The sequence below is a fragment of the Schistocerca piceifrons genome, chromosome 1 (genome assembly GCF_021461385.2).
Source record: "Schistocerca piceifrons isolate TAMUIC-IGC-003096 chromosome 1, iqSchPice1.1, whole genome shotgun sequence".
Taxonomy (NCBI): domain Eukaryota; kingdom Metazoa; phylum Arthropoda; class Insecta; order Orthoptera; family Acrididae; genus Schistocerca; species Schistocerca piceifrons.
Genome location: NC_060138.1, coordinates 122,458,669 through 122,485,032, shown reverse-complemented (window position 1 = coordinate 122,485,032; position 26,364 = coordinate 122,458,669). Strand labels below are relative to the sequence as shown.

Here is a 26,364-nt window from a genome sequence, read left to right as displayed (position 1 = left end):
CTTAAACTATGTACAATTTGCCATTGAAATGCCCTTGTATTTATTGTAAGTTTAAATTGAAACCTGTACAATTTGACACATTCCATATCCTTGTGATTGACTCACTAACTGGATCTACGGAACAAGAAATAAATAAATAAATAAATACTGTAATTGTTTTGGGTGGTACTGTTTGACTGCAGTTCTTATATAGTACAGGGTGAGTCGCTAACTATTGTCACCAAGAGTAACTCTGAAAGTATGATAGATTAGATTAGATTAATACTAGTTCCATGGATCATGAATACGATATTTCGTAATGATGTGGAACGAGTCGAATTTTCTAATACATGACATAATTAGGTTAATTTAACAACATACTTAAGTTAATATAACAACTTTATTTTTTTGTGTTTTTTGTTTTTCTTTATTTTTTATTTTTTTTATTTTTATTCTTTTTATTTTTTAATTTTTTTTCTTTTCTTTTCTTAATTTACATCTAAAAATTCCTCTATGGAGTAGAAGGAGTAGTCATTCAGAAATTCTTTTAATTTCTTCTTAAATACTTGTTGGTTATCTGTCAGACTTTTGATACTATTTGGTAAGTGACCAAAGACTTTAGTGCCAGTATAATTCACCCCTTTCTGTGCCAAAGTTAGGTTTAATCTTGAATAGTGAAGATCATCCTTTCTCCTAGTATTGTAGTTATGCACACTGCTATTACTTTTGAATTGGGTTTGGTTGTTAATAACAAATTTCATAAGAGAGTATATATACTGAAAAGCTACTGTGAATATCCCTAGATCCTTAAATAAATGTCTGCAGGATGATCTTGGGTTGACTCCAGCTATTATTCTGATTACACGCTTTTGTGCAATAAATACTTTATTCCTCAGTGATGAATTCCCCCAAAATATGATGCCATATGAAAGCAATGAGTGAAAATAGGCGTAGTAAGCTAATTTACTAAGATGTTTATCACCAAAATTTGCAATGACCCTTATTGCATAAGTAGCTGAACTCAAACGTTTCAGCAGATCATCAATGTGTTTCTTCCAATTTAATCTCTCATCAATGGACACACCTAAAAATTTGGAATATTCTACCTTAGCTATATGCTTCTGATTAAGGTCTATATTTATTAATGGCGTCATACCATTCCCTGTACGGAACTGTATGTACTGTGTCTTATCAAAATTCAGTGAGAGTCCGTTTACAAGGAACCACTTAGTAATTTTCTGAAAGACAGTATTGACAATTTCATCAGTTAATTCTTGTTTGTCAGGTGTGATTACTATACTTGTATCATCAGCAAAGAGAACTAACTTTGCCTCTTCATGAATATAGAATGGCAAGTCATTAATATATAATAAGAACAACGAAGGACCCAAGACTGACCCTTGTGGAACCCCATTCTTGATAGTTCCCCAGTTTTAGGAATGTGCTGATCTTTGCATGTTACGAGAACTACTTATTTCAACTTTCTGCACTCTTCCAGTTAGGTACGAATTAAACCATTTGTGCACTGTCCCACTCATGCCACAATACTTGAGCTTGTCTAGCAGAATTTCATGATTTACACAATCAAAAGCCTTTGAGAGATTACAAAAAATCCCAATGGGTGGTGTTCGGTTATTCAGATCATTCAAAATTTGACTGGTGAAAGCATATATGGCATTTTCTGTTGAAAAACCTTTCTGGAAACCAAACTGACATTTTGTTAGTACTTCATTTTTACAGATATGTGAAGCTACTCTTGAATACATTACTTTCTCAAAAATTTTGGATAAAGCTGTTAGAAGGGAGATTGGACGGTAATTGTTGACATCAGATCTATCCCCCTATAACAATAGCATATTTCAGTCTATCAGGGAAAATGCCCTGTTCCAGAGAGCTATTACACAGGTGACTGAGAATCTTACTTATCTGTTGAGAACAAGCTTTTAGTATTTTGCTGGAAATGCCATCAATTCCATGTGAGTTTTTGCTTTTAAGCAAGTTTATTATTTTCCTAATTTCAGAGGGAGAAGTGGGTGAGATTTCAATTGTATCAAATTGCATAGGTATGGCCTCTTCCATTAACAGCCTAGCATCTTCTAATGAACACCTGGATCCTACTATATCCACAACATTTAGAAAATGATTATTAAAAATATTTTCAACTTCTGACTTTTTGTTCGTAAAGTTTTCATTCAATTTGATGGTAATACTGTCTTCCTCTGCTCTTGGTTGACCTGTTTCTCTTTTAATAATATTCCAAATTGTTTTAATTTTATTATCAGAGTTGCTGATTTCAGACATGATACACATACTCCTGGATTTTTTAATAACTTTTCTTAATATAACACAGTAGTTTTTTATAATTTTTGATAGTTTCTGGGTCACTACTCTTTCTTGCTGTCAGATACATTTCCCTTTTCCGGTTACAAGATATTTTTATACCCTTAGTAAGCCATGGTTTGTTACAAGGTTTCTTACGAGTATATTTAACTATTTTCTTGGGGAAGCAGTTTTCAAATGCATTTACAAAAATGTCATGAAATAAATTATATTTTAAATTGGCATCAGGTTCACGGTACACCTCATCCCAGTCTAACTGCTGTAGGCTTTCCCTGAAATTTGCAATTGTTAAATCGTTGACTGAACGTACTACTTTGGAGGACTGTTTAGTATTGCTGAATGGAGCTGTGTCATATATTGTAACTAGCTGTGCACCATGATCAGAAAGACCATTCTCAACAGGCTGAGCATTTATCTGGTTAAACTTATCTTGGTCTATAAAGAAGTTATCTATCAGTGAGCTGCTATCCTTTACCACCCGAGTAGGAAAATCAATAACGGGTGTCAAATTGAAAGAACCGAGTAATACTTCGTTCATTTTTCCTATTACCCTCTTTCAGAGAGTCTACATTGAAGTCCCCACAAATAATAATTTGCTTCCCCCTGTCTGACAGATAGCACAACAAGGAGTCCAAATTTTTCAGAAATAGATGAAAATTTCCTGATGGGGACCTATATACAGTTACAATTATAAATGTGCCTTTGTTTAATTTAAGCTCACAGGCACATGCTTCTATATGTTTCTCTACACAAAACTTTTTTGTTTCTATACTTTTTGCACAATGATAACTTTTGACATATATGGCAACTCCTCCTTTCTCCATATTTTCTCTCATTACATGTGCAGAGAGCTTATATCCACTTACATTTACCTTATCCATATCAGTAACAATGTGATGCTCAGACAGGCATAGTATATCTATTTCATTCTCAGCTTCTAAATCTTCTAAACAAACCAGAAGCTCATCTACTTTATTCTTTAAGCTCCCAATATTTTGATGAAATATACTTACATTATTTTTAATTATACTTTTATGAGAACCTTTGCTTATTCTAACATTTGCAGTACTCTCCTGTCTGAGTTTCTCATTGTGCTTAGGCCTAGTTCCTATACCAGTGGTCACATGGTGTTCAGAGAGGCAGATTATGTCAACTGGGTTGGGTGACTTTAATTCATCAGTGCAATTACCTAGGACTGAGATACACAACTTGGTGGAGATAAAATTTCTGGTGATTGGTGAAAATTTATAATTGATAGCTGTGATTGGTGATCAAATGTGCTAGAATTGTGCTGTTTAATTTCTTTCCTAAACTGAAGATTTGTTTCAATCCTGACCTCTCGTACAACTTGACATCTTTCTGTCTTACCTATCCTAAAAAAGGTGCTGCTCCAACACCTGTAACCACTGGTATTTTACCATTCATGGCAGTGCCTCCCCCCCCTTAAATAGGAACTGAAAAGTTGTGGGACAAAAGTTGCAAGGGACAATGGGGGCCATAATATGATGTTGGTTTTTTGTTGGTAGGTGGGGTCACTTCAGAGATATGAAGGTCAACTTTTTTTTTTTAAATGGGGTGCTATAGTTTGGTACTTATTTTCTGATAACAGCTATCGAGATGAACCCAATGATGTGTCTAGGAAGGTCATCGAAGGTCACAAAGGGGGTATGAATGTCCATTTACAGAAATTGTTCGAAGTGATGACCATTGGTATGAATGCAGTGCTGCAATCTTATTATTTTGGATTGAGTGGTATTCCTTATCACATCGGCACTTATCAAAGCACATGCTCTGACAGTTCTCTCTCGCATATCTTCAGGTGTAGTTGGAACGTCTTTATAAACAATGTCTTTTATGAATCCCCACAAGAAAAATTCCAGAGGCATCAAGTCTGGTGAACGATGAAATAGGGACCTATAATTCTATCCTCCAGAATCCCACACCATACATTCACCAACCACGGTTTTTGGTGTGCAACTTGCTGCAACCAACAAGGATTTTCAGTTGCCCAGTAATGCATGTTATGCAAATAAACATTTCCATGGTTCGTGAATGTAGCCTCGTCAGTAAATAAAATCAAATTAATAAATGTGTCATTGCTCTGAATCTGAAGTTGATCCCATCGGCGGAATTCAGTGCGACACATACAATCCATACCAGTTAATAGTAGGTGGATACTGATATGGTAAAGAATATTTATGGGGGTACAGAATATGAACAACACTACTCTGGCTCATGCCAGATTCCCTTGCGATTTGATGTGTACTAACTCAAGGATATGGAACCAAGTGGCAAGAGTACCAATTTCTGTTTCCTTGTTAGTAACTTTCCTTTGCCGGATGTGTTTCCAATGTGTTAAAGATCCAGTTGTTCTCAATTTATTGTACACATATTTTATGTGTAGGGAGAGTATGTTGAAGATATCTTTCAGCTTATGAGTTTCTAGCTCTCACTGAATTTCGTTGGCATTCTCCATAAATGAGAAGCATGTCGACCTGCTCCTCGAAGGAATAAATCATTCACATTCACCTGATTCAACAATACTAGTCATACTGTTCCTATTAGTGTTGTATTGCAACACCGTCAAATGGTGTTTACATGTCAATGGCACATTAGATGGATATGCCGTATTCAGCAAATATTTACTATTCACATGATATACAAGAGAGAATTGTCTGAGCATGTGCTTTGACAAGTGCCGATGTGATAAGGAATACCACTCAATCCATGATAGGAAGATTGCAGCACTGCATCGATACCAATGGTCATCACTTCGAACACCTTCTGTAAATGGACGTTCATGCCACCTTTTTGACCTTTGTTGACCTTCAAAGATCTTACTGCTACATGTCATTGGACTCACCTCTATAGCTGCTATTAGAAAATTAAAAAAAAAAAGTTGACCTTCATATCTCTGATGTGACCCCACCTAGCAACAAAAACCAACGTCATATTATAGCCCCCATTGTCCCATACAACATTTGTCCCACAAATTTTACAGCTACTATGATACTTTTGGAGATGTCCTAGGTGGCAATAGTTAGTGACTCACCCTGTATAGCAACACCCTGAAGAACTAGATATAGTAAGAATGTGCTTCAGCCTCCTGGTTATCTGGTTATCCAGTTCTTGTGTTTGCTCATGCACACAACATCTCTAATAGTGGTACTTTTTTGCTAATTTCTTCATAGCTTCTGGCTCCTGCAAGATATAATAAGAGAGTGCTAACTTAGATGTAGTTACACTGACAAGGCCATCTAGTAGTAATCTTAGTCGCATAAAGTGAAGCTCCTTCGCTGTTGCCACCAGAAAATTACATAAAAGATGGTGATTTATGGTTCCAGCAGAATCCTTTAAAACATCTATCTTGGCATAAACCAGTAAACAAAAGAAAGGTCTTGCAACTGTGGGAGAAATAAAATCTCGAAGGTACTGTAGAGAGATGTACCCATTGTCACTGTGTGACAATTATGAGGAACTTTGGATGGACAGGGGAAACTGGAGGAGACTCATATATGAGGTCTGTTCAAAAAAATACTGGAAAATTCGTAATTTCGTGCCAATGGAGTGTTGGAGTGAAATGCGGTTTGCATCCCTGCACACACCTGTGTTTGATATATAACTGCCAGAAGTTTCATTGTTGTATGTGTGTGAGTTATTGTTCAGTGCTGTATTGAGTAGGACGTTGCATCACACAGCAAATTTCGAGATGGCGGAGGTTGAGAAGCAACGCTTGTGCGTTAAATTTTGTGTGAAACTCAAAAAAACCTTTAAGAGGCACACCAAATTATGCCTCCCCTGCGGGTCCAGGGGTTAGAATAGGCCCGAGGTATTCCTGCCTGTCGTAAGAGGCGACTAAAAGGAGTCCATCCCCCTCAAGGGGGTAGTTAGTGCCTGCGTTCGGAGACGGACGGTTCCACGACCTATATTTGTGGTCTTTTTGGTTTTTCCCTTCTCGTTTCTTCCTTCCTTTGGTTGGTTCCTTTCTTTGTTCTTCTCCATCTCACTGTCTTCCTTACTCTTTCCCTTGCCTTCTTCTGCTTGCCTTCTTCTGCTTGCCTTCTTCTCCTTGCCTTCTTCTCCTGGCCTTCTTCTCCTTGCCTTCTTCTCCTTGCCTTCTCTGGTCTCCGCCTCGGCGTTTGAGACAGTCTGTCCTCTCTCTCTTCCTTTTCCTCTTCTTCCTTCCTCCCTGTGCGCGCCTGAAGGCCGACCCACGTGTTCGCACGCGTAGCCGGTGACGGGGTAACGCGTAATTCCCCGCCCTGGGTAGACAAGTAAGGCACGCACGTACCCCCTGGTAAAGGCCAGGCCCGGGGAGGGGTGATTGCCTGAGCTGATACCTTCTGACCATGCCGATTGGCCCCTCCGTCTGTTTCTCGGGAGGTGTGACCTGAGGTGTAAACATTCAGCTAAGGCAGGAGTGCCCTCTGAGAGGGTCCCCATAAGGAAGGAGCGCGCCATCGGAGACGCTGGCAATCATGGGGGATTCCTCCGCAATGGATTTTTCTTCTTCTCTCTTGACTTCTGCCCACAAACGGAAACATGACCAGCCACCAGTGACAAAAGTACTACCGCCTGCCCCACAGTTCCTCGTCGTTTCTCGATTTGAGGACAGAAAGGATTTCTCCTCTATCAACCCTTTCGTTATCCAGAAGGGCGTAGATGCCATAGCCGGATCTGTCAAGTCGTGTACCAGGTTGCGTAATGGTACCTTGTTACTAGAAACTGAGAGCGCCTTTCAGGCACAGAAACTGCTTCGAGCCACACTCCTGTACACATTCCCTGTCCGGGTGGAGGCTCACCGTACTTTGAATTCGTCTCGTGGTGTGGTCTATACTAGATCCCTCGACGGATTGACTGATGAGGAGATTCAGTCTTTCCTCGCTGAGCAGGGCGTGACGGCTGTCCATAGGGTCATGAAAAAGGTCAACAATGACCTTGTACTGACCCGGACACTTTTCTTGACCTTTGATAGTGTTCAGCTGCCATCGCGCATCAAAGCGGGCTACGAGGTTATTTCTGTTCGCCCCTATGTCCCGACACCTACACGTCCCGACACCTACGCACTGCTACCAGTGTTAGCGTTTTAATCACACTCGCCAGTCTTGTTCCAATGCGGCTAGATGTGTCACTTGTGGCAGGGATGCCCATGAGGGTGACTGTCCACCTCCGTCTCCTCGTTGTGTGAACTGTCAGGGTGACCATGCTGCGTCCTCCCGCGACTGTCCCATCTATAAGGAAGAACGCTGTATCCAAGAAATTCGGGTCAAAGAGAAAGTGTCCACCTCGGCTGCTCGCAAGCCGTTTGCTAGTAGGAAGCCCACGCTGCTCCCAGCGGGGAAATACAGTACTGTCCTCGCCTCTCCTCGGACTACCAGGGAGGTGGCAACCCAGACATGCGATCTGACCTTCAGCACCATGGTCATCCGTTCGGCCAGTGCTAAGATCGCGCGGTCGACGTCCCCTCCTCCTCCCATCACCCCACAGACACAAGCCCCTTCATCAGCTTCTGCTAAGACAAAGACCCAGAAGTCAGATGCACGGGCCTTCAAGAAGGATCTGTCCCGTGCAGACTTCCTACGTACCTCGACCTCCCAGCCATCGACCAGTACTTCCACCAAACGACCTTCCAAGAAGGCTCATAGGAAGCACAGTTCTCCTTCTCCGCCACGGCGCATTTCTTCTCCTGCGCCACTCAGCGGTTGCCGCCGCAGGCCGTCATCCGTTTCTCCTGGCCGCACCGCTGGTAGCCGAACATCTGGCCGTTCACCGGCGGAGGAAGCTGCCCCTCCTGGCCATCTTACCAAGATGGCCGATGAACCTATAGAACCAATGGACGATGACTGTCCGCCTACTGATAGTGGCGGCAGTGCTCGCTCGAAGCCAGGCCCTCAGCGGCCTTCGAGGTGACCCCTTCTTTCATCTTCCTTTTCTTCTTACGATGGCACTTATTCACTGGAATATTCGCAGCATTCGCTCCAACCGAGAGGACTTGAAGTTGCTGCTCCGCTTGCACCGTCCGCTTGTCGTAGCCCTCCAGGAAACGAAGCTACGCCCATGTGATCAAATTGCCTTGGCACACTATACCTCTGTGCGTTTTGACCTACCCCCTGTGGTAGGTATTCCGGCTCATGGAGGGGTTATGTTGCTGGTCCGGGATGATATTTACTACGATCTCATCACATTGCACACCGGCCTGCAGGCAGTTGCCATCCGAATTACTCTCCCCACTTTTACATTTTCCATTTGTACCGTTTACACTCCATCATCATCTGCCGTTACCAGGGCAGACATGATGCAGCTTATTGCTCAGCTACCTGCCCCATTTTTGTTAACTGGAGACTTCAATGCCCACCATCCCCTTTGGGGCTCTCCAGCATCCTGCCCGAGGGGCTCCCTGTTAGCAGACCTTTTGAACCAGCTCAATCTTGTCTGCCTCAATACTGGCGCCCCTACTTTTCTTTCGGACACATCTCACACCTATTCCCATTTAGACCTCTCTATATGTACTACCCAACTTGCACGCCGGTTTGAGTGGTATGCACTTTCTGATACATATTCGAGCGACCACTTCTCATGTGTTATCCATCTCCTGCAGCATACCCCCTCTCCGTGCTCATCTAGTTGGAACATCTCCAAAGCAGACTGGGGGCTCTTCTCTTCCAGGGCGACCTTTCAGGGTCAAATTTTCACAAGCTGCGATCGTCAGGTCGCACACCTCACGGAAGTCATTCTCACTGCTGCTGAATATTCCATCCCTCACCCTACTTCTTCTCCACATCGCGTACCGGTCCCCTGGTGGACCGCAGCATGTAGAGATGCTTTACATGCTCGTCGACGTGCTTTACGCACCTTTAAACGCCACCCTACAGTGGCGAATTGTATCACTTATAAACGATTACGTGCACAGTGTCGTCGTATTATTAAAGAAAGCAAGAAAGCCAGCTGGGCTGCTTTCACAAGCACCTTCAACAGTTTTACTCCTTCTTCTGTTGCCTGGGGTAGCCTGCGCCGGCTATCTGGCATTAAGGTCCACTCACCAGTTTCTGGCTTGATGGTCGCGAATGACGTCCTTGTGGCCCCTGAGGATGTCTCCAGTGCCTTCAGCCGCTTTTTCGCAGAGGTTTCGAGCTCCGCTCATTACCACCCTGCCTTCCTCCCCCGAAAACAGGCAGAGGAGGCTAGGCCACCTAACTTCCGCTCCTCGAATCGTGAAAGTTATAATGCCCCATTCACCATGCGGGAACTCGAAAACGCACTTGCCCGGTCACGGTCCTCCGCTCCAGGGCCTGATTCTATTCGTATTCAGATGCTGAAGAACCTTTCTCCTGCAGGTAAAGGTTTTCTTCTTCGTACTTACAATCGCATCTGGATTGAGGGACATGTTCCCGCATGCTGGTGCGAGTCTATTGTTGTCCCGATTCCTAATCCGGGGAAGGACAAGCACTTGCCTTCCAGTTATCGACCCATCTCGCTTACCAGCTGTGTCTGTAAAGTGATGGAGCGAATGGTTAACTCTCGTTTGGTTTGGCTGCTTGAGTCTCGACGCCTACTTACCAATGTACAATGTGGATTTCGTAGGCGCCGCTCTGCTGTTGACCATTTGGTTACCTTGTCGACCTTCGTTATGAATAACTTCTTGCGGAAGCACCCGACCGCGGCTGTGTTCTTTGATTTGGGGAAGGCTTACGACACCTGTTGGAGGGCGGGCATTCTCCGCACCATGCATACAAGGGGCCTTCGCGGTCGCCTCCCTCTTTTTATTCGTTCCTTTTTAATGGATCGACAGTTCAGGGTACGTGTGGGTTCTGTCCTGTCAGACACCTTTCGCCAGGAGAATGGGGTGCCACAGGGCTCAGTTCTGAGCGTCGCTCTCTTCGCCATAGCGATCAATCCAATAATGGATTGCCTCCCAGCTGATGTATCAGGCTCCCTTTTCGTGGACGATTTTACCATCTATTGCAGCACGCAGCGTACACGTGTCCTGGAGCGCTGTCTTCAGCGTTCTCTTGACCGTCTTTACTCCTGGAGTGTCGCCAATGGCTTCCGTTTTTCTGCCGAGAAGACGGTCTGTATTAACTTCTGGTGCTACAAAGTGTTTCTCCCACCGTGCTTACGACTCGGTCCCGTTGCTCTCCCATTCGTGGAGACAACAAAATTTTTTGGTCTTACATTTGACAGGAAACTTAGCTGGTCTCCACATGTGTCATATTTGGCTGCCCGTTGTACCCGTTCTTTAAATGTCCTCCGTGTTCTCAGTGGTATGTCGTGGGGAGCGGATCGAACCATCCTACTTCGGCTATATCGGTCGACCGTCCACTCCAAGCTGGATTATGGGAGCTTCATATACTCCTCTGCACGGCCATCCATCTTACGCCGCCTCAACTCCATACAACATCGGGGTTTACGACTTGCGATCGGAGCGTTTTATACTAATCCCGTAGAGAGTCTTCATGCTGATGCTGGCGAATTGCCACTCACCTACTGGCGCGATATACTGCTTTGTCGGTATACCTGTCGGCTACTGTCAATGCCCGACCACCCGTCTTATCGTTCCTTTTTTGACGACTCTCTCGACCGTCAATACGGGTTGTATATGTCTGCCCTGCTACCCCTGGAGTTCGCTTTCGTCGCCTCCTTCAACACCTTAATTTTTCACTCCCTGCAACCTTTCGAGTGGGCGAGAGCCAAACGCCACCTTGGCTCCAGGCTCAGGTTCGCGTTCACCTTGACCTCAGCTCGCTCCCAAAGGAGGTTACCCCCGGCTCGGTCTACCACTCCCGTTTTGTCGAACTTCGTTCGAAGTTCATTAATATGACCTTCATTTATACAGATGGCTCAAAGACCAATGATGGGGTCGGGTGTTCCTTTATTGTCGGGGCACAAAGTTTCAAATACCGGCTCCATGGCCATTGTTCGGTCTTCACAGCTGTGCTCTTTGCCCTCTACCAGGCTGTTCTTTACATCTGCCACCACCGACATTCTGCTTATGTCATCTGCTCTGATTCCCTGAGCACCATCCAGAGCCTCAGTGATCCGTATCTGGTTCACCCTTTCGTGCACCGAATCCAACGCTCTCTTCAGCAGCTGGTGGACGTCGGTTCTCCGGTTAGCTTTATGTGGGTTCCTGGCCATGTCGGTATCCCTGGGAACGAAGCTGCAGATGCCGCGGCCAAGGCTGCGGTCCTCCAGCCTCGGACAGCTTCTTGTTGTGTCCCTTCGTCGGATTGTAGCAGGGTAATTTGTCGGCGCATTTTATCGCTGTGGCATGCCGATTGGGCTGCACTTACGGACAACAAGCTTCGGGCCTTGAAACCTCTTCCCGCGGCTTGGACATCCTCCTCCCGCCCTTCTCGGCGGGAGGAGGTCGTTTTGGCCCATTTACGAATTGGACACTGCCGGTTCAGCCATCGCCATCTGCTGACGGCTGCGCCGGCGCCGTTCTGCCCATGTGGGCAATTGCTGACGGTCCGCCACATTTTAACGTCCTGTCCAGATTTTAACACACTGCGTCTTGATCTTGGCCTGCCATGTACTCTAGATGCCATTTTAGCGGATGACCCACGAGCAGCTGCTCGCGTTCTTCATTTTATCAACTTGACAAACCTCTCTAAGGACATTTGATTATGCTGTTTTTTTAATCCTATGCCTGTCAGTCTGTCTTTTATCGTGTTTTCCCTTTTAGTTGTTGTTTTAAACTTGTGCCTCGCGGTACATTCTTAACGTAGTCTGGGCACTAATGACCATTGAAGTTGTGCACCCTAAAAACCACAAAAAAAAACCCCAAATTATGCAGGGAGTTTATGGTGATGAGTGCTGAAGCCATACTTGTTCTAACGAATGCTTCACACAGTTTAAAAATGGCCAGATGGAAGTTAAAGATGATTCTAGTTCAGGATGCCCTTCGACATCTACTGCCAACGCTCATGTCAGCAACATCATCAAAACTGTGTGTACCAATTGAAGACTGACTGACTGAGAGATTGCAGAAGAATGTAACTTTTCAGTTGGATCATGTCATGAAATCTTGACACAGCATCTTGAAATGCATCGTGTTGCCGCCAAGTTCATCCCATGGCTCACGAGTCAAAACCAGAAAGACCCTTGCCTCACATTCTGTGAAGAGCTTTTGGATCACGCAAATGAGAATGAGATGTTCCTTAAGAGAATCATAACTGGTGATGAGATGTGGGTCTACGTTTATGATGTTGAGACCAAGGTTCAATCTTTACAGTGGGTCGGGAAAGGTTCTCCAAGACTGGAAAAAGCTCGTCAAGTCAGGTCAAATGTCAAGGCCATGCTGATAGTTTTCTTTCACTTTGAAGGATTAGTTCATCATGAATTAGTGCCACAGGGACAAACTGTTAAACGATGGTACTATTGGGATGTGTTTCGATGCCTGCAAGAAAATGGTCTAGAATGTGGTGAAACAATTCATTCCTCTTGCACCGTGATAATACATACATACATTCCTCCCTCTTGGTGCATGACTATTGCACAAAAATTGAAATCACTGTGCTGCCTCATCCTCTGTACTCTCCAGACCTGGCCCCAGTGAATTCTTTTTATGTCCAGAGTTAAAAATGCCATTGAAAGAGCAAAGATTTGCAATGATAGATGAGATAAAAGAAAATTGGCAGATGGCACTTTGCACAAATCGGCAAGAGGTGTACCAAGATTGCTTCCAGAAGAGGAAATAGTGTTGAGAGTGGTGTGTCAATTGTGGAGGAGAGTATTTTTAAGGAGACCATGCACAATAAGTAAAAGGTAGGCATAGAAATATTTTGTGATCAAAGTTCCAGAATTTTTACAATAGACCTCGTACATCATCTCTCAGTTTTCTGGGGGTGTAGATTGATGATAAACAACATAGTGGAAACGAGGGTTCTGCGAAGTATACGGACAGTTGTATTAGTTTTTCTGACATCTTCCACAGCCTAGATAATTTCCACTCTTCGGATCTGTGAAACAGTGTACCTAATCTAATAAGAACTACTGTAGAGTACCATATGGATCTGCAGATCAGTTTATACACAAATCTTGCCTTGACACGGTATCAATACTGCCTAAAATCCTTCTAACTTCAGGTACACTTGATAGACCTTAAAATATCCTTAATGGTATCAAAGTTCCCAGTGGCTTTAATGCATATAAGCCAGTCCACACTGTAAAAATGGTGCTCTGCACAATACCAGATAGCCCAACCCGAATTCACTAAAAAGCATATGGTTTCATGGGAAGGGCTACCTTTGACAGCATTTGAGTGATATTTTTAAAGGCCTGTATGTTTTGTGTGCCAGGTGAGGTGGCTCAATGGTTAAGGCATTGGACATGCATTCAGGGGACTCAGAGTTCAAATCCTCCATCTGGCCATACAGTACACATTTTCTGTGGTTTCCTGAAACTGATTAAGGAAAATGTTGGGATGGTTCCTTTGGAAAGGCCACCACATTTCCGTTCACCAATTCAAGTTTTTGCTCTGTCACTAAAGACCTTTATCCCCTCTCTCTCTCTCTCTCTCTCTCTCTCTCTCTCTGTGTGTGTGTGTGTGTGTGTGTGTGGGGGGGGGGGGGGGGGGGGGTTTACATTTACTGTGGGAACTGTGCCAGAATGAAGTGTTACCTCGTGTGAACTGTGGGTGTACTTGGATAAAATTTCACCATCACTGTTAGTCCTTATTAATGCTGACTTTCAGCCTTTTTGTTGTGAGTGATCTGAATGACTGTGCATTTCCTTTTCATTGCAAATTTCTTGACTTTTGCATTGTCTTCTGTGCTAGTTGATGAGATGTTTTCTTCATCTGCTAAATGATCTAAACCATTTCTCCAGAAACATTCATTTATTGACTCTTATTTAAAACCAGAAAATATTTCATAACAATTCTTGTTAATAGATGAACTCTGTAGTTCCCATGACATGATGCCGATTGTCACGGTACTTATTGCTCTGTGGCAAACAACACATCTGCGAAGTGGGACACACTGCACAGTATAAATCAGCAGCTACAGCAAAGCTTGATAAAGCAGCTATCGTCATCCTGTCTTTCAGAAATGCTGCGCCCATCTGCACAAGATTTTGTGCACAAATGAGATAAGATTCCCAAATAGTAGGCAAGTGTAAATTGACTATTTAAACTAAAGAATATCTTTATAGTGCCAATCACCTTTTTTTTTACAATATACGTTGTGCAACATGTCAGTTTACCAGAGTGATAAGTTACACCGCAGTGTGTGTGTGTGTGTGTGTGTGTGTGTGTGTGTGTGAAAGAGAGAGAGAGAGAGAGAGAGAGAGAGAGAGAGAGAGAGAGATTGTTGGAAGCACCGCTGGAGTTAAAACATTGTCATTGCAACTACAGTCTCCTTTTTTGCCAATATTAGTGACTTGCCCTGGCTTTGCAAGGGTGGCACTAAGAAACAGTGGCCTGATGACGTGTAAAAATAATTATTATTATTATTATTATAAATTATATATACAAACCTTCCCTTTGAATCTAACTGTCTACCCGGAAAAATAGTTGAAAATCCCTACAATTGTTCCTGAGGTTAGTCTTCACATAGACAAACAAAAGCAGCAGGGGACTTTAGTAAAGTGTATAGATACCATAATTGTACGCAGGTGAGTAGGATGGGTAAATAAACAGTGACCATGTTTCTTCACCCACTGGACAATAGTATCTTCTTTTGAGAAGATTGCTGCTTCATTGTAGGATCGGAACAATACATCCACATTTCTTTGGCTGTTCTGATTCTGCACATTAAGTTTGACTCACTTTGAATTACTTGTTGTGCTCTTCAAAAGAAAGGATATACTTTTTCTCATGCTCTTTTTATGTACTTGAAACCATTGACATCTACCATACGATAGTTCAAAGATACTATGTATTTCACAGACTGCCTGCCCTAAGTCTTCACAGGTAACTTCTATTGTGATTATTGCGCCCTGTGCCTATTTGTTTGAAAAATTTTTTGAAGTGGTTAATCTACATAAATGTTATCCCTTGACCTAAAGATGCCTCACCAAGATCCAACAGTAGTTATCTTCAGCTTAAACACCTTCTTCAGCTTGAACACCTTTAGTACAGATCCATTTCTTAGGTGAAGCAACACTTGGCGACAGGTGCCTATTGGCAAAAGTTAGTACCACCACCAGTTGAGGCATATTATTTAGATTCACAGAAATGCCTAATAACGCCTGTTTAATGCAGCCAGTCATCACCACCTACTTTAATATTGTCGTAATACAAGCTGTTACTTGTGCCTCTACTCCCTTCCTGTTTCATTCATGGCGCCCACTGATCTTTGACACCATTTTGATGGCTGCCTCTTTCTCCTTCACCTCTTCCTGTGCACAGTTGTCTAGGTTTATGTTACTTTTTTACTTTTCAACAATTCCTAAAAAGTGGAATTTTGTGTGTATATCCCACAAAAAAACTCCTTTATGTGGAAAGTACAGAAAGTGAGACATTTAGCTGTCACATTAGGAAAGATTTATTTGTTATAGCATTAACCTGCTCATAAAAATGTCATTGTCCTTTTGATTTTACAGTTGGAAAACTACTTATAAAGTTTATTTAATTACGACGAAAAGTTCTCTTTCTCAATCCTGTATGGCAGAAAATTCTGCACAAGCAGACAAAAAGAATAATTTGACTGAAAACTAAGATAATCCAGTTTCTTTTCTCTTTCTCTCTTATTTCAGTCATTGGAGGTCGTGATCCAAAGCAGAATGAACTGATTGTGAAACGTTATATGAGACAAGGTGACATATATGTTCATGCAGATGTGCAGGGAGCAAGTAGTATTGTTATCAAAAATCCATCTGGGCAGCCAGTGCCCCCGAAAACCCTCAATGAGGCTGGCATCATGGCAATGTGCTACAGGTAAGTGGACAGTCCTGTCATAGTTTATTTTGTTGTAATTTCAGAATAAGAATAGTAAGTCAATACAGCTTGTCACACATTATGGATAATGTTGTAAAAATGAACATTTTATATGCCAAATAATAGTTGTAATGTTTTAAATATTTAATAAGGAAACATACACATTTATGATTTCTACTAGGGAAGCATTGACCCAGCAATCAAAAATGTGTAGCCGTGTGACTGTCAGAATTGGAGAAAGAAATGTAGTTATTTTTTTCTTAATCTTCAAAATTGTTACTGTAGAAAACTGAGCCTTGATTGTATACATAATAAGAAAACTTAATATGAAGCTAGAGGACAAAAGTTGGTTGTTCAGTTCTGTGGAAAGCACAGTTATTTACCCACCAAAAGTATGGGAGTAAATAAAATCTTGAAATAAAAAATAATTGTATGCAAACAGTTTCGGAGCCAGCGTAGCAGTTTTTCAATGCAGTACATGACAGAAAAGAAACTTAGACAACAAGACAATGTTCATCCATTCACTACAGAAATTGTTCTATTCAAAAGTTGTTCATCTTTGTTGGTTTTATACTGCGATAAGTGCTGGCAGATCTCCACACTTTTGTATTTGTTCTCTGCTGTAAACTCAGAACTAAAGATTCAATCATGAATCCATAGAAAACAGCATATTCACTTTGAACTTTATTGATTCATATGCACCATCTATCAAACTTGTTGAATCTTCCCATTAGCATGGGATGTTGACGACCATCCTAGTACATTGTCATTTATAAAGTGACTTTTTAGTTTCTTTTTTCTTTTCCACTCATTCACAGTTCTGTGAAATAGAACAAAGTTCCTGTATTGTTAAAAGCTTTGAAAGCATTTGTCTTAATTTTTTAGTAACATAGAAATCAGTTTTTACCTTAAATTTATATTTCACTATAGACTTATACTAGGGTTATGATTTTCTCTCTCCGTTGTAATATTTTTTCATTTACTTAACCTCCTATGTTGTCTCAGGTAATTCTTCTAGGTCATTATTTATTTAAAATCAAATATGGATGGATATGTGTGTGTACAAGTGTATACCTGTCCCTTTTTGCCTCTAAGGTAAGTCTTTCCGCTCCCGGGATTGGAATGACTCCTTACCCTCTCCCTTAAAACCCACATCCTTTCGTCTTTCCCTCTCCTTTCCTCTTTCCTGATGAAGCAACCTTTGGTTGCGAAAGCTTGAATTTTGTGTGTGTGTTTGTGTTTGTTTGTGTGTCTATCAACATACCAACGCTTTCGTGTGGTAAGTTACATCATCTTTGATTTTAGATATATTTTTCCCGTGCGGAATGTTTCCCTCTATTATATTCATTATTTATTTATTTATTTTGAATAATCCTTTTGGGGGGTACGATAAATCAACGTTTTTTCTACTTTTGTTTTTAGCTGCAGTTGGGCTTTTATTATACTTTGCTTATGATGTGCTTAATATTTCTCCATTATATATGATTGTATTTTGCTTTTAAGAGGGGGACAGGGGGCTCTTAGCCCACTTATATTGCTTTCAATGTAGTCTGGCAGTGACCTATTCTGTTTCTCTTATAGTAAGCTTATGCACATTTTTTAGTATGCACTTATTGAGTGTATGGGGAGGTATTATTCGTAACATGATGTACTGTATCTGTTATATTCCTTTTGGTTTCAAATATGTGCCAAGATTCATCTACTTTGAGAAAGATTTTGACTCAGTTTATACAAAATTGGTGCTAATATACTAACAGTCCATGAAAAATAGGTACTGATCCAACCTTTGTTAGTATAGTGAAGAACATACACATCAGTGGTACATTACAACTTGTCTTATACTTAATCGACTTAGTGAGACATTAATAATCTAAAGACGACTGAGGCAAGAAGGTTTGGTATCACCAGAACTATTCTCAGTGGTCCTAGAGAAATTTTTGGATGCTTAATACTGGAAACAAGAATGTATAAACTCCCGTGCAGTGTCAGGGACCAGAATGGACCCACAGTTATTCCTTGGATGTCATGGGAGGTGACTAAAAGGAGTCTGCTGCATAATCAAGCTCTTACATTGATGACTTGGCTGTTTTAGGACACCTGTCAGCCTTAGCTCACCTTGCAACTTTTCCCTCAACCTTGTTGGCTATTCTACTTATGGACCACTTTAGATGTCTGACCTCCATTTTTCTAAATATTACAAAAGTGCAGGCTGTTCAGGGAAGGGCACTTTCTGGTACACAGTCTATCCATTATGTGCTGTGATCTTCTGCACTTACTACAAGAGTGGATTTATGTTCACACTCTGAATCCAATGCAGTTGCCAATCCATCATTGAGGGGTTGTCATGTACCATGATGATGGTAGCTCTCTGACAGTGCAGGTATCAAACTATTGAAGGAATTTGATGATAATGATTTTCGGTTGTGGGGTGTTCATCGGCCTGGTTATCAGCACCCATACAAATTCCCAGTCTTGTCACTGTCCAGTCGTGCCATTTTCCCGTGATAATGAAATGATGAGGACAACACAAACACCCAGTCCCCAGGCTGAGAAAATCTCCAACCCGGCTGGGAATTAAACTTGGTACTCCGTAATCGAAAGGCAGCAACACTAACCACTATAACACAAGCTGCAGAAGGAATAGGTGCCTGTCCAATCTGGGGCTCAGGGCAACAGCTATTATCCCAGGTACCTGTTGCCATGGTGGGGCATTGCCCATGGCGAGAGTGTTCAGTTGGAGTGAGGGACATCAGGGCTGACAGTCCGCAATGAAATGGATTAAACTCACCCATACTGGTGGCCTTGCCAACATGCCCATCTCATTAGACAGAAAGCAAGATTTTGATGCAGAAGCTTATAACCTGTGAAGTTCCACTGCACCTGAATTGTGATATTGACTAGCGGGGTAAATCCTGCTTGATAGCAGTGATTTCCTGTTATCCAGTTTTGCTCACCTTGTTATTTCTTCACAGTCCCTATATCTCATCATCAGACTTCTTTTCTTGAAATGCAGCACTTTCTGCTGGAAGGTAAGACTACAGTCCAACATCTAGATTTTCAAAAAATAAATATGGTGCTTCTCATAAACTAAGTGTCATATATTGTACTCTCATTTACAATGACCTATGTAATGAAGTTGTTTCTTTATTCAAAGCATCACAAATACATTAATACAGATTATGCCCAAAACAGTCGTAGTTAAGTTACCAATTGAATATACAGATAGCAGTTTTTCTCTTGGCCCTGTAACATCATTGGAATTGCTATGACAATTTTTTGTCCACGGCTTGCATCATATCTCTAGGGCAGAGCCATCAATTTTACAATCAGCAGCCTGAGCATCTCTCTCCCTCTCCTCTTTTTCACTTTCCCTCCCTCCCCGCCCCCAACCTACCACCTAATGGAACATAAACCACATTGGTCACTTTGGAAAGCCAACTGTTTTCACTTTCAAAACAATTTTTGAAATCAGTCAAGAGAAGGACATTAGAGGAGTGGTATGAGATGATATTGACACTATTATAAATACTGTGGCAGCAATGATATCATTTTGTTCGGGTCCTTCGCACTGAATACATGTGCCATGATGGTCTGAAGTAATACTGCAGCTATCAGAGAGCGTAAAAGGGCACTTCAGTCACACAAATATTATCCTTCTGCAGAGCATTTAATAGCATTCAAGATGTGGTATTGATAGCTACGATGCCACAACGTAGGTGCGCTCTGCTAGGTTGACACTACGACACCGACGACAGCGCCCTCTAGCCGTCGCTGTGCAGCTCTGCGAGCGCCGCTCCAGATTCAACCCATTTGATTCCAAGTAGACGACCAAGCAACATTGTTTCTATTTCATAGTTGGCGAGCCAATACAGATTTTGCTTTTGTAACTTGATGTTACAAAAGCAAAACCTGTAATTTGCTTTTGTAACTTGATGTATAAAAGAAATTATTCAGATTGTGAAGGGAGACGAAAATTTAATAGTCATGGGTGACTGGAATTCGAGTGTAGGAAAAGGGAGAGAAGGAAACATAGTAGGTGAATATGGATTGGAGGACAGAAATGAAAGAGGAAGCCGCCTGGTAGAATTTTGCACAGAGCACAACATAATCATAACTAACACTTGGTTTAAGAATCATGAAAGAAGGTTGTATACATGGAAGAACCCTGGAGATACTAAAAGGTATCAAATAGATTATATAATGGTAAGACAGAGATTTAGGAACCAGGTTTTAAATTGTAAGACATTTCCAGGGGCAGATGTGGACTCTGACCACAATCTATTAAAACTGAAGAAACTGCAAAAAGGTGGGAATTTAAGGAGATGGGACCTGGATAAACTAAAAGAACCAGAGGTTGTACAGAGATTCAGGGAGAGCATAAGGGAGCAATTGACAGGAATGGGGGAAATAAATACAGTAGAAAAAGAATGGGTAGCTTTGTGGGATGAAGTAGTGAAGGCAGCAGAGGATCAAGTAGGTAAAAAGACGAGGGCTAGTAGAAATCCTTGAGTAACAGAAGAAATATTGAATTTAATTGATGAAAGGAGAAAATATGAAAATGCAGTAAGTGAAACAGGCAAAAAGGAATACAAACGTCTCAAAAATGAGATCGACAGGAAGTGCAAAATGGCTAAGCAGGGATGGCTAGAGGATAAATGTAAGGATGTAGAGGCCTATCTCACTAGGGGTAAGATAGATACCGCCTACAGGAAAATTAAAGAGACCTTTGGAGATAAGAGAACGACTTGTATGAATATCAAGAGCTCAGATGGAAACCCAGTTCTAAGCAAAGAAGGGAAAGCAGAAAGGTGGAAGGAGTATATAGAGGGTCTATACAAGGGCGATGTACTTGAGGACAATATTATGGAAATGGAAGAGGATGTAGATGAAGATGAAATGGGAGATACGATACTGCGTGAAGAGTTTGACAGAGCACTGAAAGACCTGAGTCGAAACAAGGCCCCCGGAGTAGACAATATTCCATTGGAACTACTGACGGCCGTGGGAGAGCCAGTCCTGACAAAACTCTACCATCTGGTGAGCAAGATGTATGAAACAGGCGAAATACCCTCAGACTTCAAGAAGAATATAATAATTCCAATCCCAAAGAAAGCAGGTGTTGACAGATGTGAAAATTACCGAACTATCAGCTTAATAAGTCACAGCTGCAAAATACTAACACGAATTCTTTACAGACGAATGGAAAAACTAGTAGAAGCCAACCTCGGGGAAGATCAGTTTGGATTCCGTAGAAACACTGGAACACGTGAGGCAATACTGACATTACGACTTATCTTAGTAGAAAGATTAAGGAAAGGCAAACCTACGTTTCTAGCATTTGTAGACTTAGAGAAAGCTTTTGACAATGTTGACTGGAATACTCTCTTTCAAATTCTAAAGGTGGCAGTGGTAAAATACAGGGAGCGAAAGGCTATTTACAATTTGTACAGGAACCAGATGGCAGTTATAAGAGTCGAGGGACATGAAAGGAAAGCAGTGGTTGGGAAGGGAGTAAGACAGGGTTGTAGCCTGTCCCCGATGTTGTTCAATCTGTATATTGAGCAAGCAGTAAAGGAAACAAAAGAAAAATTCGGAGTAGGTATTAAAATTCATGAAGAAGAAATAAAAACTTTGAGGTTCGCCGATGACATTGTAATTCTGTCAGAGACAGCAAAGGACTTGGAAGAGCAGTTGAATGGAATGGACAGTGTCTTGAAAGGAGGATATAAGATGAACATCAACAAAAGCAAAACAAGGATAATGGAATGTAGTCTAATTAAGTCGGGTGATGCTGAGGGAATTAGATTAGGAAATGAGGCACTTAAAGTAGTAAAGGAGTTTTGCTATTTGGGGAGCAAAGTAACTGATGATGGTCGAAGTAGAGAGGATATAAAATGTAGGCTGGCAATGGCAAGGAAAGCGTTTCTGAAGAAGAGAAATTTGTTAACATCCAGTATTGATTTAAGTGTCAGGAAGTCATTTCTGAAAGTATTCGTATGGAGTGTAGCCATGTATGGAAGTGAAACATGGACGATAAATAGTTTGGACAAGAAGAGAATAGAAGCTTTCGAAATGTGGTGCTACAGAAGAATGCTGAAGATTAGATGGGTAGATCACATAACTAATGAGGAAGTATTGAATAGGATTGGGGAGAAGAAAAGTTTGTGGCACAACTTGACCAGAAGAAGGGATCGGTTGGTAGGACATGTTCTGAGGCATCAAGGGATCACCAATTTAGTATTGGAGGTCAGCGTGGAGGGTAAAAATCGTAGGGGGAGACCAAGAGATGAATACACTAAGCAGATTCAGAAGGATGTAGGTTGCAGTAGGTACTGGGAGATGAAAAAGCTTGCACAGGATAGAGTAGCATGGAGAGCTGCATCAAACCAGTCTCAGGACTGAAGACCACAACAACAACAACAACAACAACTTGATGTACAGCTTTGCACCTATGTGCTCATCTCAGCCAAAGTTAAGTACAATTGATGTATTCAAATTATTGTGTGGTGATACAGTAAAACCACTTTTAATTGCAGTACCAAGTGTTCTACCTCACCTGCTCCTCCTAGCTTCCTACATTCAGCCTACCCTTCAGTTTTCAGGAGCAGACCCATGCGCCGCCTTCCAGGCGGGATGCAAAACAAGAAACTTTGAGGGAATGCACAGATTTTAATAAAGAATAGGAAGCAGAAGAGTGAGAAGAGAACATACCATCTTTGAGAGCACTCACCCCATCATCTCAAATATGGACTAAACTCTGCTGCATTTTGTCCACAATAGCTTCTGGCACATCCCTCATTGGCAACATCTGTTCTTTTCCCTCGGTCATTGGTAAATGTTTTACAGTACACTTCACCAAAGTATCTGCATTCAGTAACTGCCATACTAATTTCCTGAGGCACACACACCTCGTGGAGTGAAACTACTTATCGTTCTACGTACAAGGCCCTGAATCTTGCAGTGTTCCATTAAGTGAATGGGAATTTCACAGCACTTTAGCAGAGTACCACAAGACTGCCCCTGGTCTCTGTAAAATCCGTAATCAAATGCTTAAACACCTTAACAAGAACAGCATACAACACATCCTTTGGTTTTTCAATCTCATTTGGCAGGAAGGGGAGTCCTCCTCCTCCTCCCTCCCCACCACTCCCCCCCCCCCCCCATGCCCAATGGTGGGAGTGTATTATTATTCTTACCAGAAACCAGGAGAAAACACACATATTGATTAATTGTAAACTGTGTAAATTATTTGAGAGAATGGTTAACAGATGACTTTATTGGGGCCTGGAAGCCAGAGGATATTATTGAAATTTCAACATGGCTTTCAGGCATTTCGATGCAACTCAGACCCGTTAATTCATCTAGGATCTGCAATATGCAATGCTTTTGCACATCGTCAACATCTGATTGCCATGTTCTTTGATCTGTAAAAGGTGTACGATAACACTTGATGCCAATACATTTTGTCTATTCTGGGCAAGTAGGGCTTCCAGTGCTGCTTACCAATTTTTATCCAGAATTTCCCATCTCCCTATGACTGTTTTGGGTCCAGATAGGTTCAGCCCTCAGCAGCCAATGCATACAGGAAATTGGGGTCTCTCAGGGCTCAGTTTTGAGTGTTACCTTCTATGCCCTCACTATGATTTGGTATCCTAACTGTAGTGGGATCCACAGTCTCACTATCACTACATGTGAGCAATCTTTGCCTGTTATGGCCCTACATTGTTGTGCACTGCAGAATGTCAACTTCAGGGGGCCGTACAAAAAGCAAATAACTGGGTCCTGAATCAAGAATATCAGTTTTCTCCCACTAAGACTCGCATCATGCACTTTTGTAGACTGAGGATTCTGCACTCACACCCAAAACTTTACCTCTGTAAAAAGTTTGGGTCACTTATTTGACAATAAGTTAACATGAATACCACAGATACGCCAGCTCAAGACTTCTTGCGCGAGGAAATTTAATGCCCTCAGATTTCTCAGCAGCACCTCCTGGGCACAGACCACACAGATATTCAGTGATTCTACAAAGCTTTGATTTTATCCTGCCTAGGCTAAGGATTTGTCACTTATGTGTCAGCAGCACTATCAGTATTGAGCTTGTGCTCTACAGTGGTGAGTGGTCAGCAACTGGAAATTTCCATGTTAGTTCTGTATACAGCCTACTGGTGGAAGCTTGTACCCCACCACTGGGGGTCAAATACCAGCAACTCTTGATGAACTACGTGGTCAGTCTGTCACGGGTTTACCCATGTGTTGTTACACGGTTCTGTTTCACAACCAATTGCTCAGACTGTTCATAAATTGCCCAGAAATTGTTAGACCAGCTGGAATATGGTTGAAACTCTATACAAGGGCCTCCAACTGCCCACTTCTGTCTGTGTTCATGGAGTTCCCTTTAAGTACCTTCCCCCTCCCTCTCCCCCCCCCCCCCCCCCCCCTACCCAGTCCAATAATTCAGTTGGACCGCTTCTGTAGCACTAAGAAAAATGCTGATCCCACCATTATCAGACACATGTTCTGTTCAGTTCTCCATGACTACCCATATTCCACATGCGTCTACATAGGCGGATCAGTGACATAGTTGATTATGCATTTGCACACACGAGGGGCACGAACACTGCAGAGTTGGTGACCCTATCACAGCCTTTCCAGTACATTAATCTCACCGCAAACATCTTCCTGGTTTGTAGCGACTCCATGAGATGAGATGCTTACAGGGTATATCTCAGTGCTACCCCATAAATGTTTTGGTTTCTGACATCCAAGACCTCTTAGTTGACCTCCACAGCTCTGGTATGGCAGAAACATTCGTCTGGACACTGAGCCACTTGAGTATTCTGGGTAATGAACTTTCTGACAAATTTAGCTAAAGAAGCAACCACAGGAAACAAACATGAACATGGAGTGCAGTGTGCAGACCTATGATTTCAACTGCGGCATCAAATTTGAAAACCTTGGATACTGAATGGTAGGCTACACAAACCTTATCAAGTTGAGAGCTATTAAATGGACCAAGAAGGCCTTCTCTCCAGGTCTGTGGGGAAGATGCCAGCGTACCGTACTGTATGCGTATCGGCCACTCTAGACATACCCACGAGTTTCTTGTGCGTCAAGAGGAGTCCAGTTAATGCATCTGTGGTGATCAACTCATGATAGCCCATCTTCTTGCAGAGAGCACTCAGCTGGCTTACAGTAGACAAGTGACAAACCAGTCTACCTCCCCACCCAGATACTTGCAGACAGTGAGACAGCAGCTAACAAAGTCATATGTTTCTTGAGGGAAAGTGGATTTACCAATAAAATTTAATGCCTCTCAATATTAAATATCGGGGGTGGATGTGGAGGGACATCCGTCTTTCCTGCATGTGTCCTGAGCGGCCTCTAACTACATCCTACCCATGCACTGTCATGCATCCTAAATTTTTTTTGTACTTATTTTATTTATCTCACTGTTTGAAGACTGTACAGATTAGAGAACTAATTAGCTTATGTTCCCCATCCAATTTTAGTAGTACGGACTGTAGTGACCTTCCTTGGGGTGTCCTCACAACGACCGGCTTCAATTTTTAGCTGTCTGGGTTTTATCTCACTTTTAACCATCTGACTTCAGCAACTATCAAGCTAATTTTTAATCATGGCAATATGGTCACCAGCTCGGAGCTGTCAGTTCTCCTTTTCTTGTTCCACACAATTTCATGTGCAATGATAGACTGACAACAAAGATGTTTAATCCCTTTAAATCCATATCATCATTATTATCTGAAAGATATCATATTAATGATGTTGTAACTTTCTTTGCACACTTTGTGGTTCTTTAGTGGATACAGGAGTGAGAAACAGATCCAGTTCATTGACAGAGAATGCAAATATTAATTTAATCTACATCTAATATCAAATTTTGAAAGTAATAACTAACTTTGTTTGCTTTAGTTGTAACGTCAGTTGTTAACAGTAGATTTGAATGTTGAAATATATACAGATACGAAGGTTTACAATTCAGTCAGTATTCAATACAATGAATATTCCATAGATGACGAACCCTGACCGCAATGAAAGTCTGTAACTGTTATGAAATGGCAAACACACAAAAAAAAGAGATCTTTGCATTGATGTTTGAACTTAAGTAGACCCACTGCTAGAGCTCAGGAGATGGGATGCTTGCA

At 42.0% G+C, this 26,364-nt stretch overlaps 1 protein-coding gene across 1 annotated transcript in view; it reads left to right on the top strand.

Moving 5' to 3' along the window:
• LOC124794739 (ribosome quality control complex subunit NEMF) overlaps positions 1-26,364 on the top strand; it is an 84,549-nt gene that overhangs the window by 39,174 nt on the left and 19,011 nt on the right. Inside the window, exon 10 of the mRNA XM_047258346.1 lies at positions 16,018-16,198. Coding sequence (XP_047114302.1) covers positions 16,018-16,198 — 181 coding nt within the window. The remainder of the gene's footprint in view (positions 1-16,017; positions 16,199-26,364) is intronic.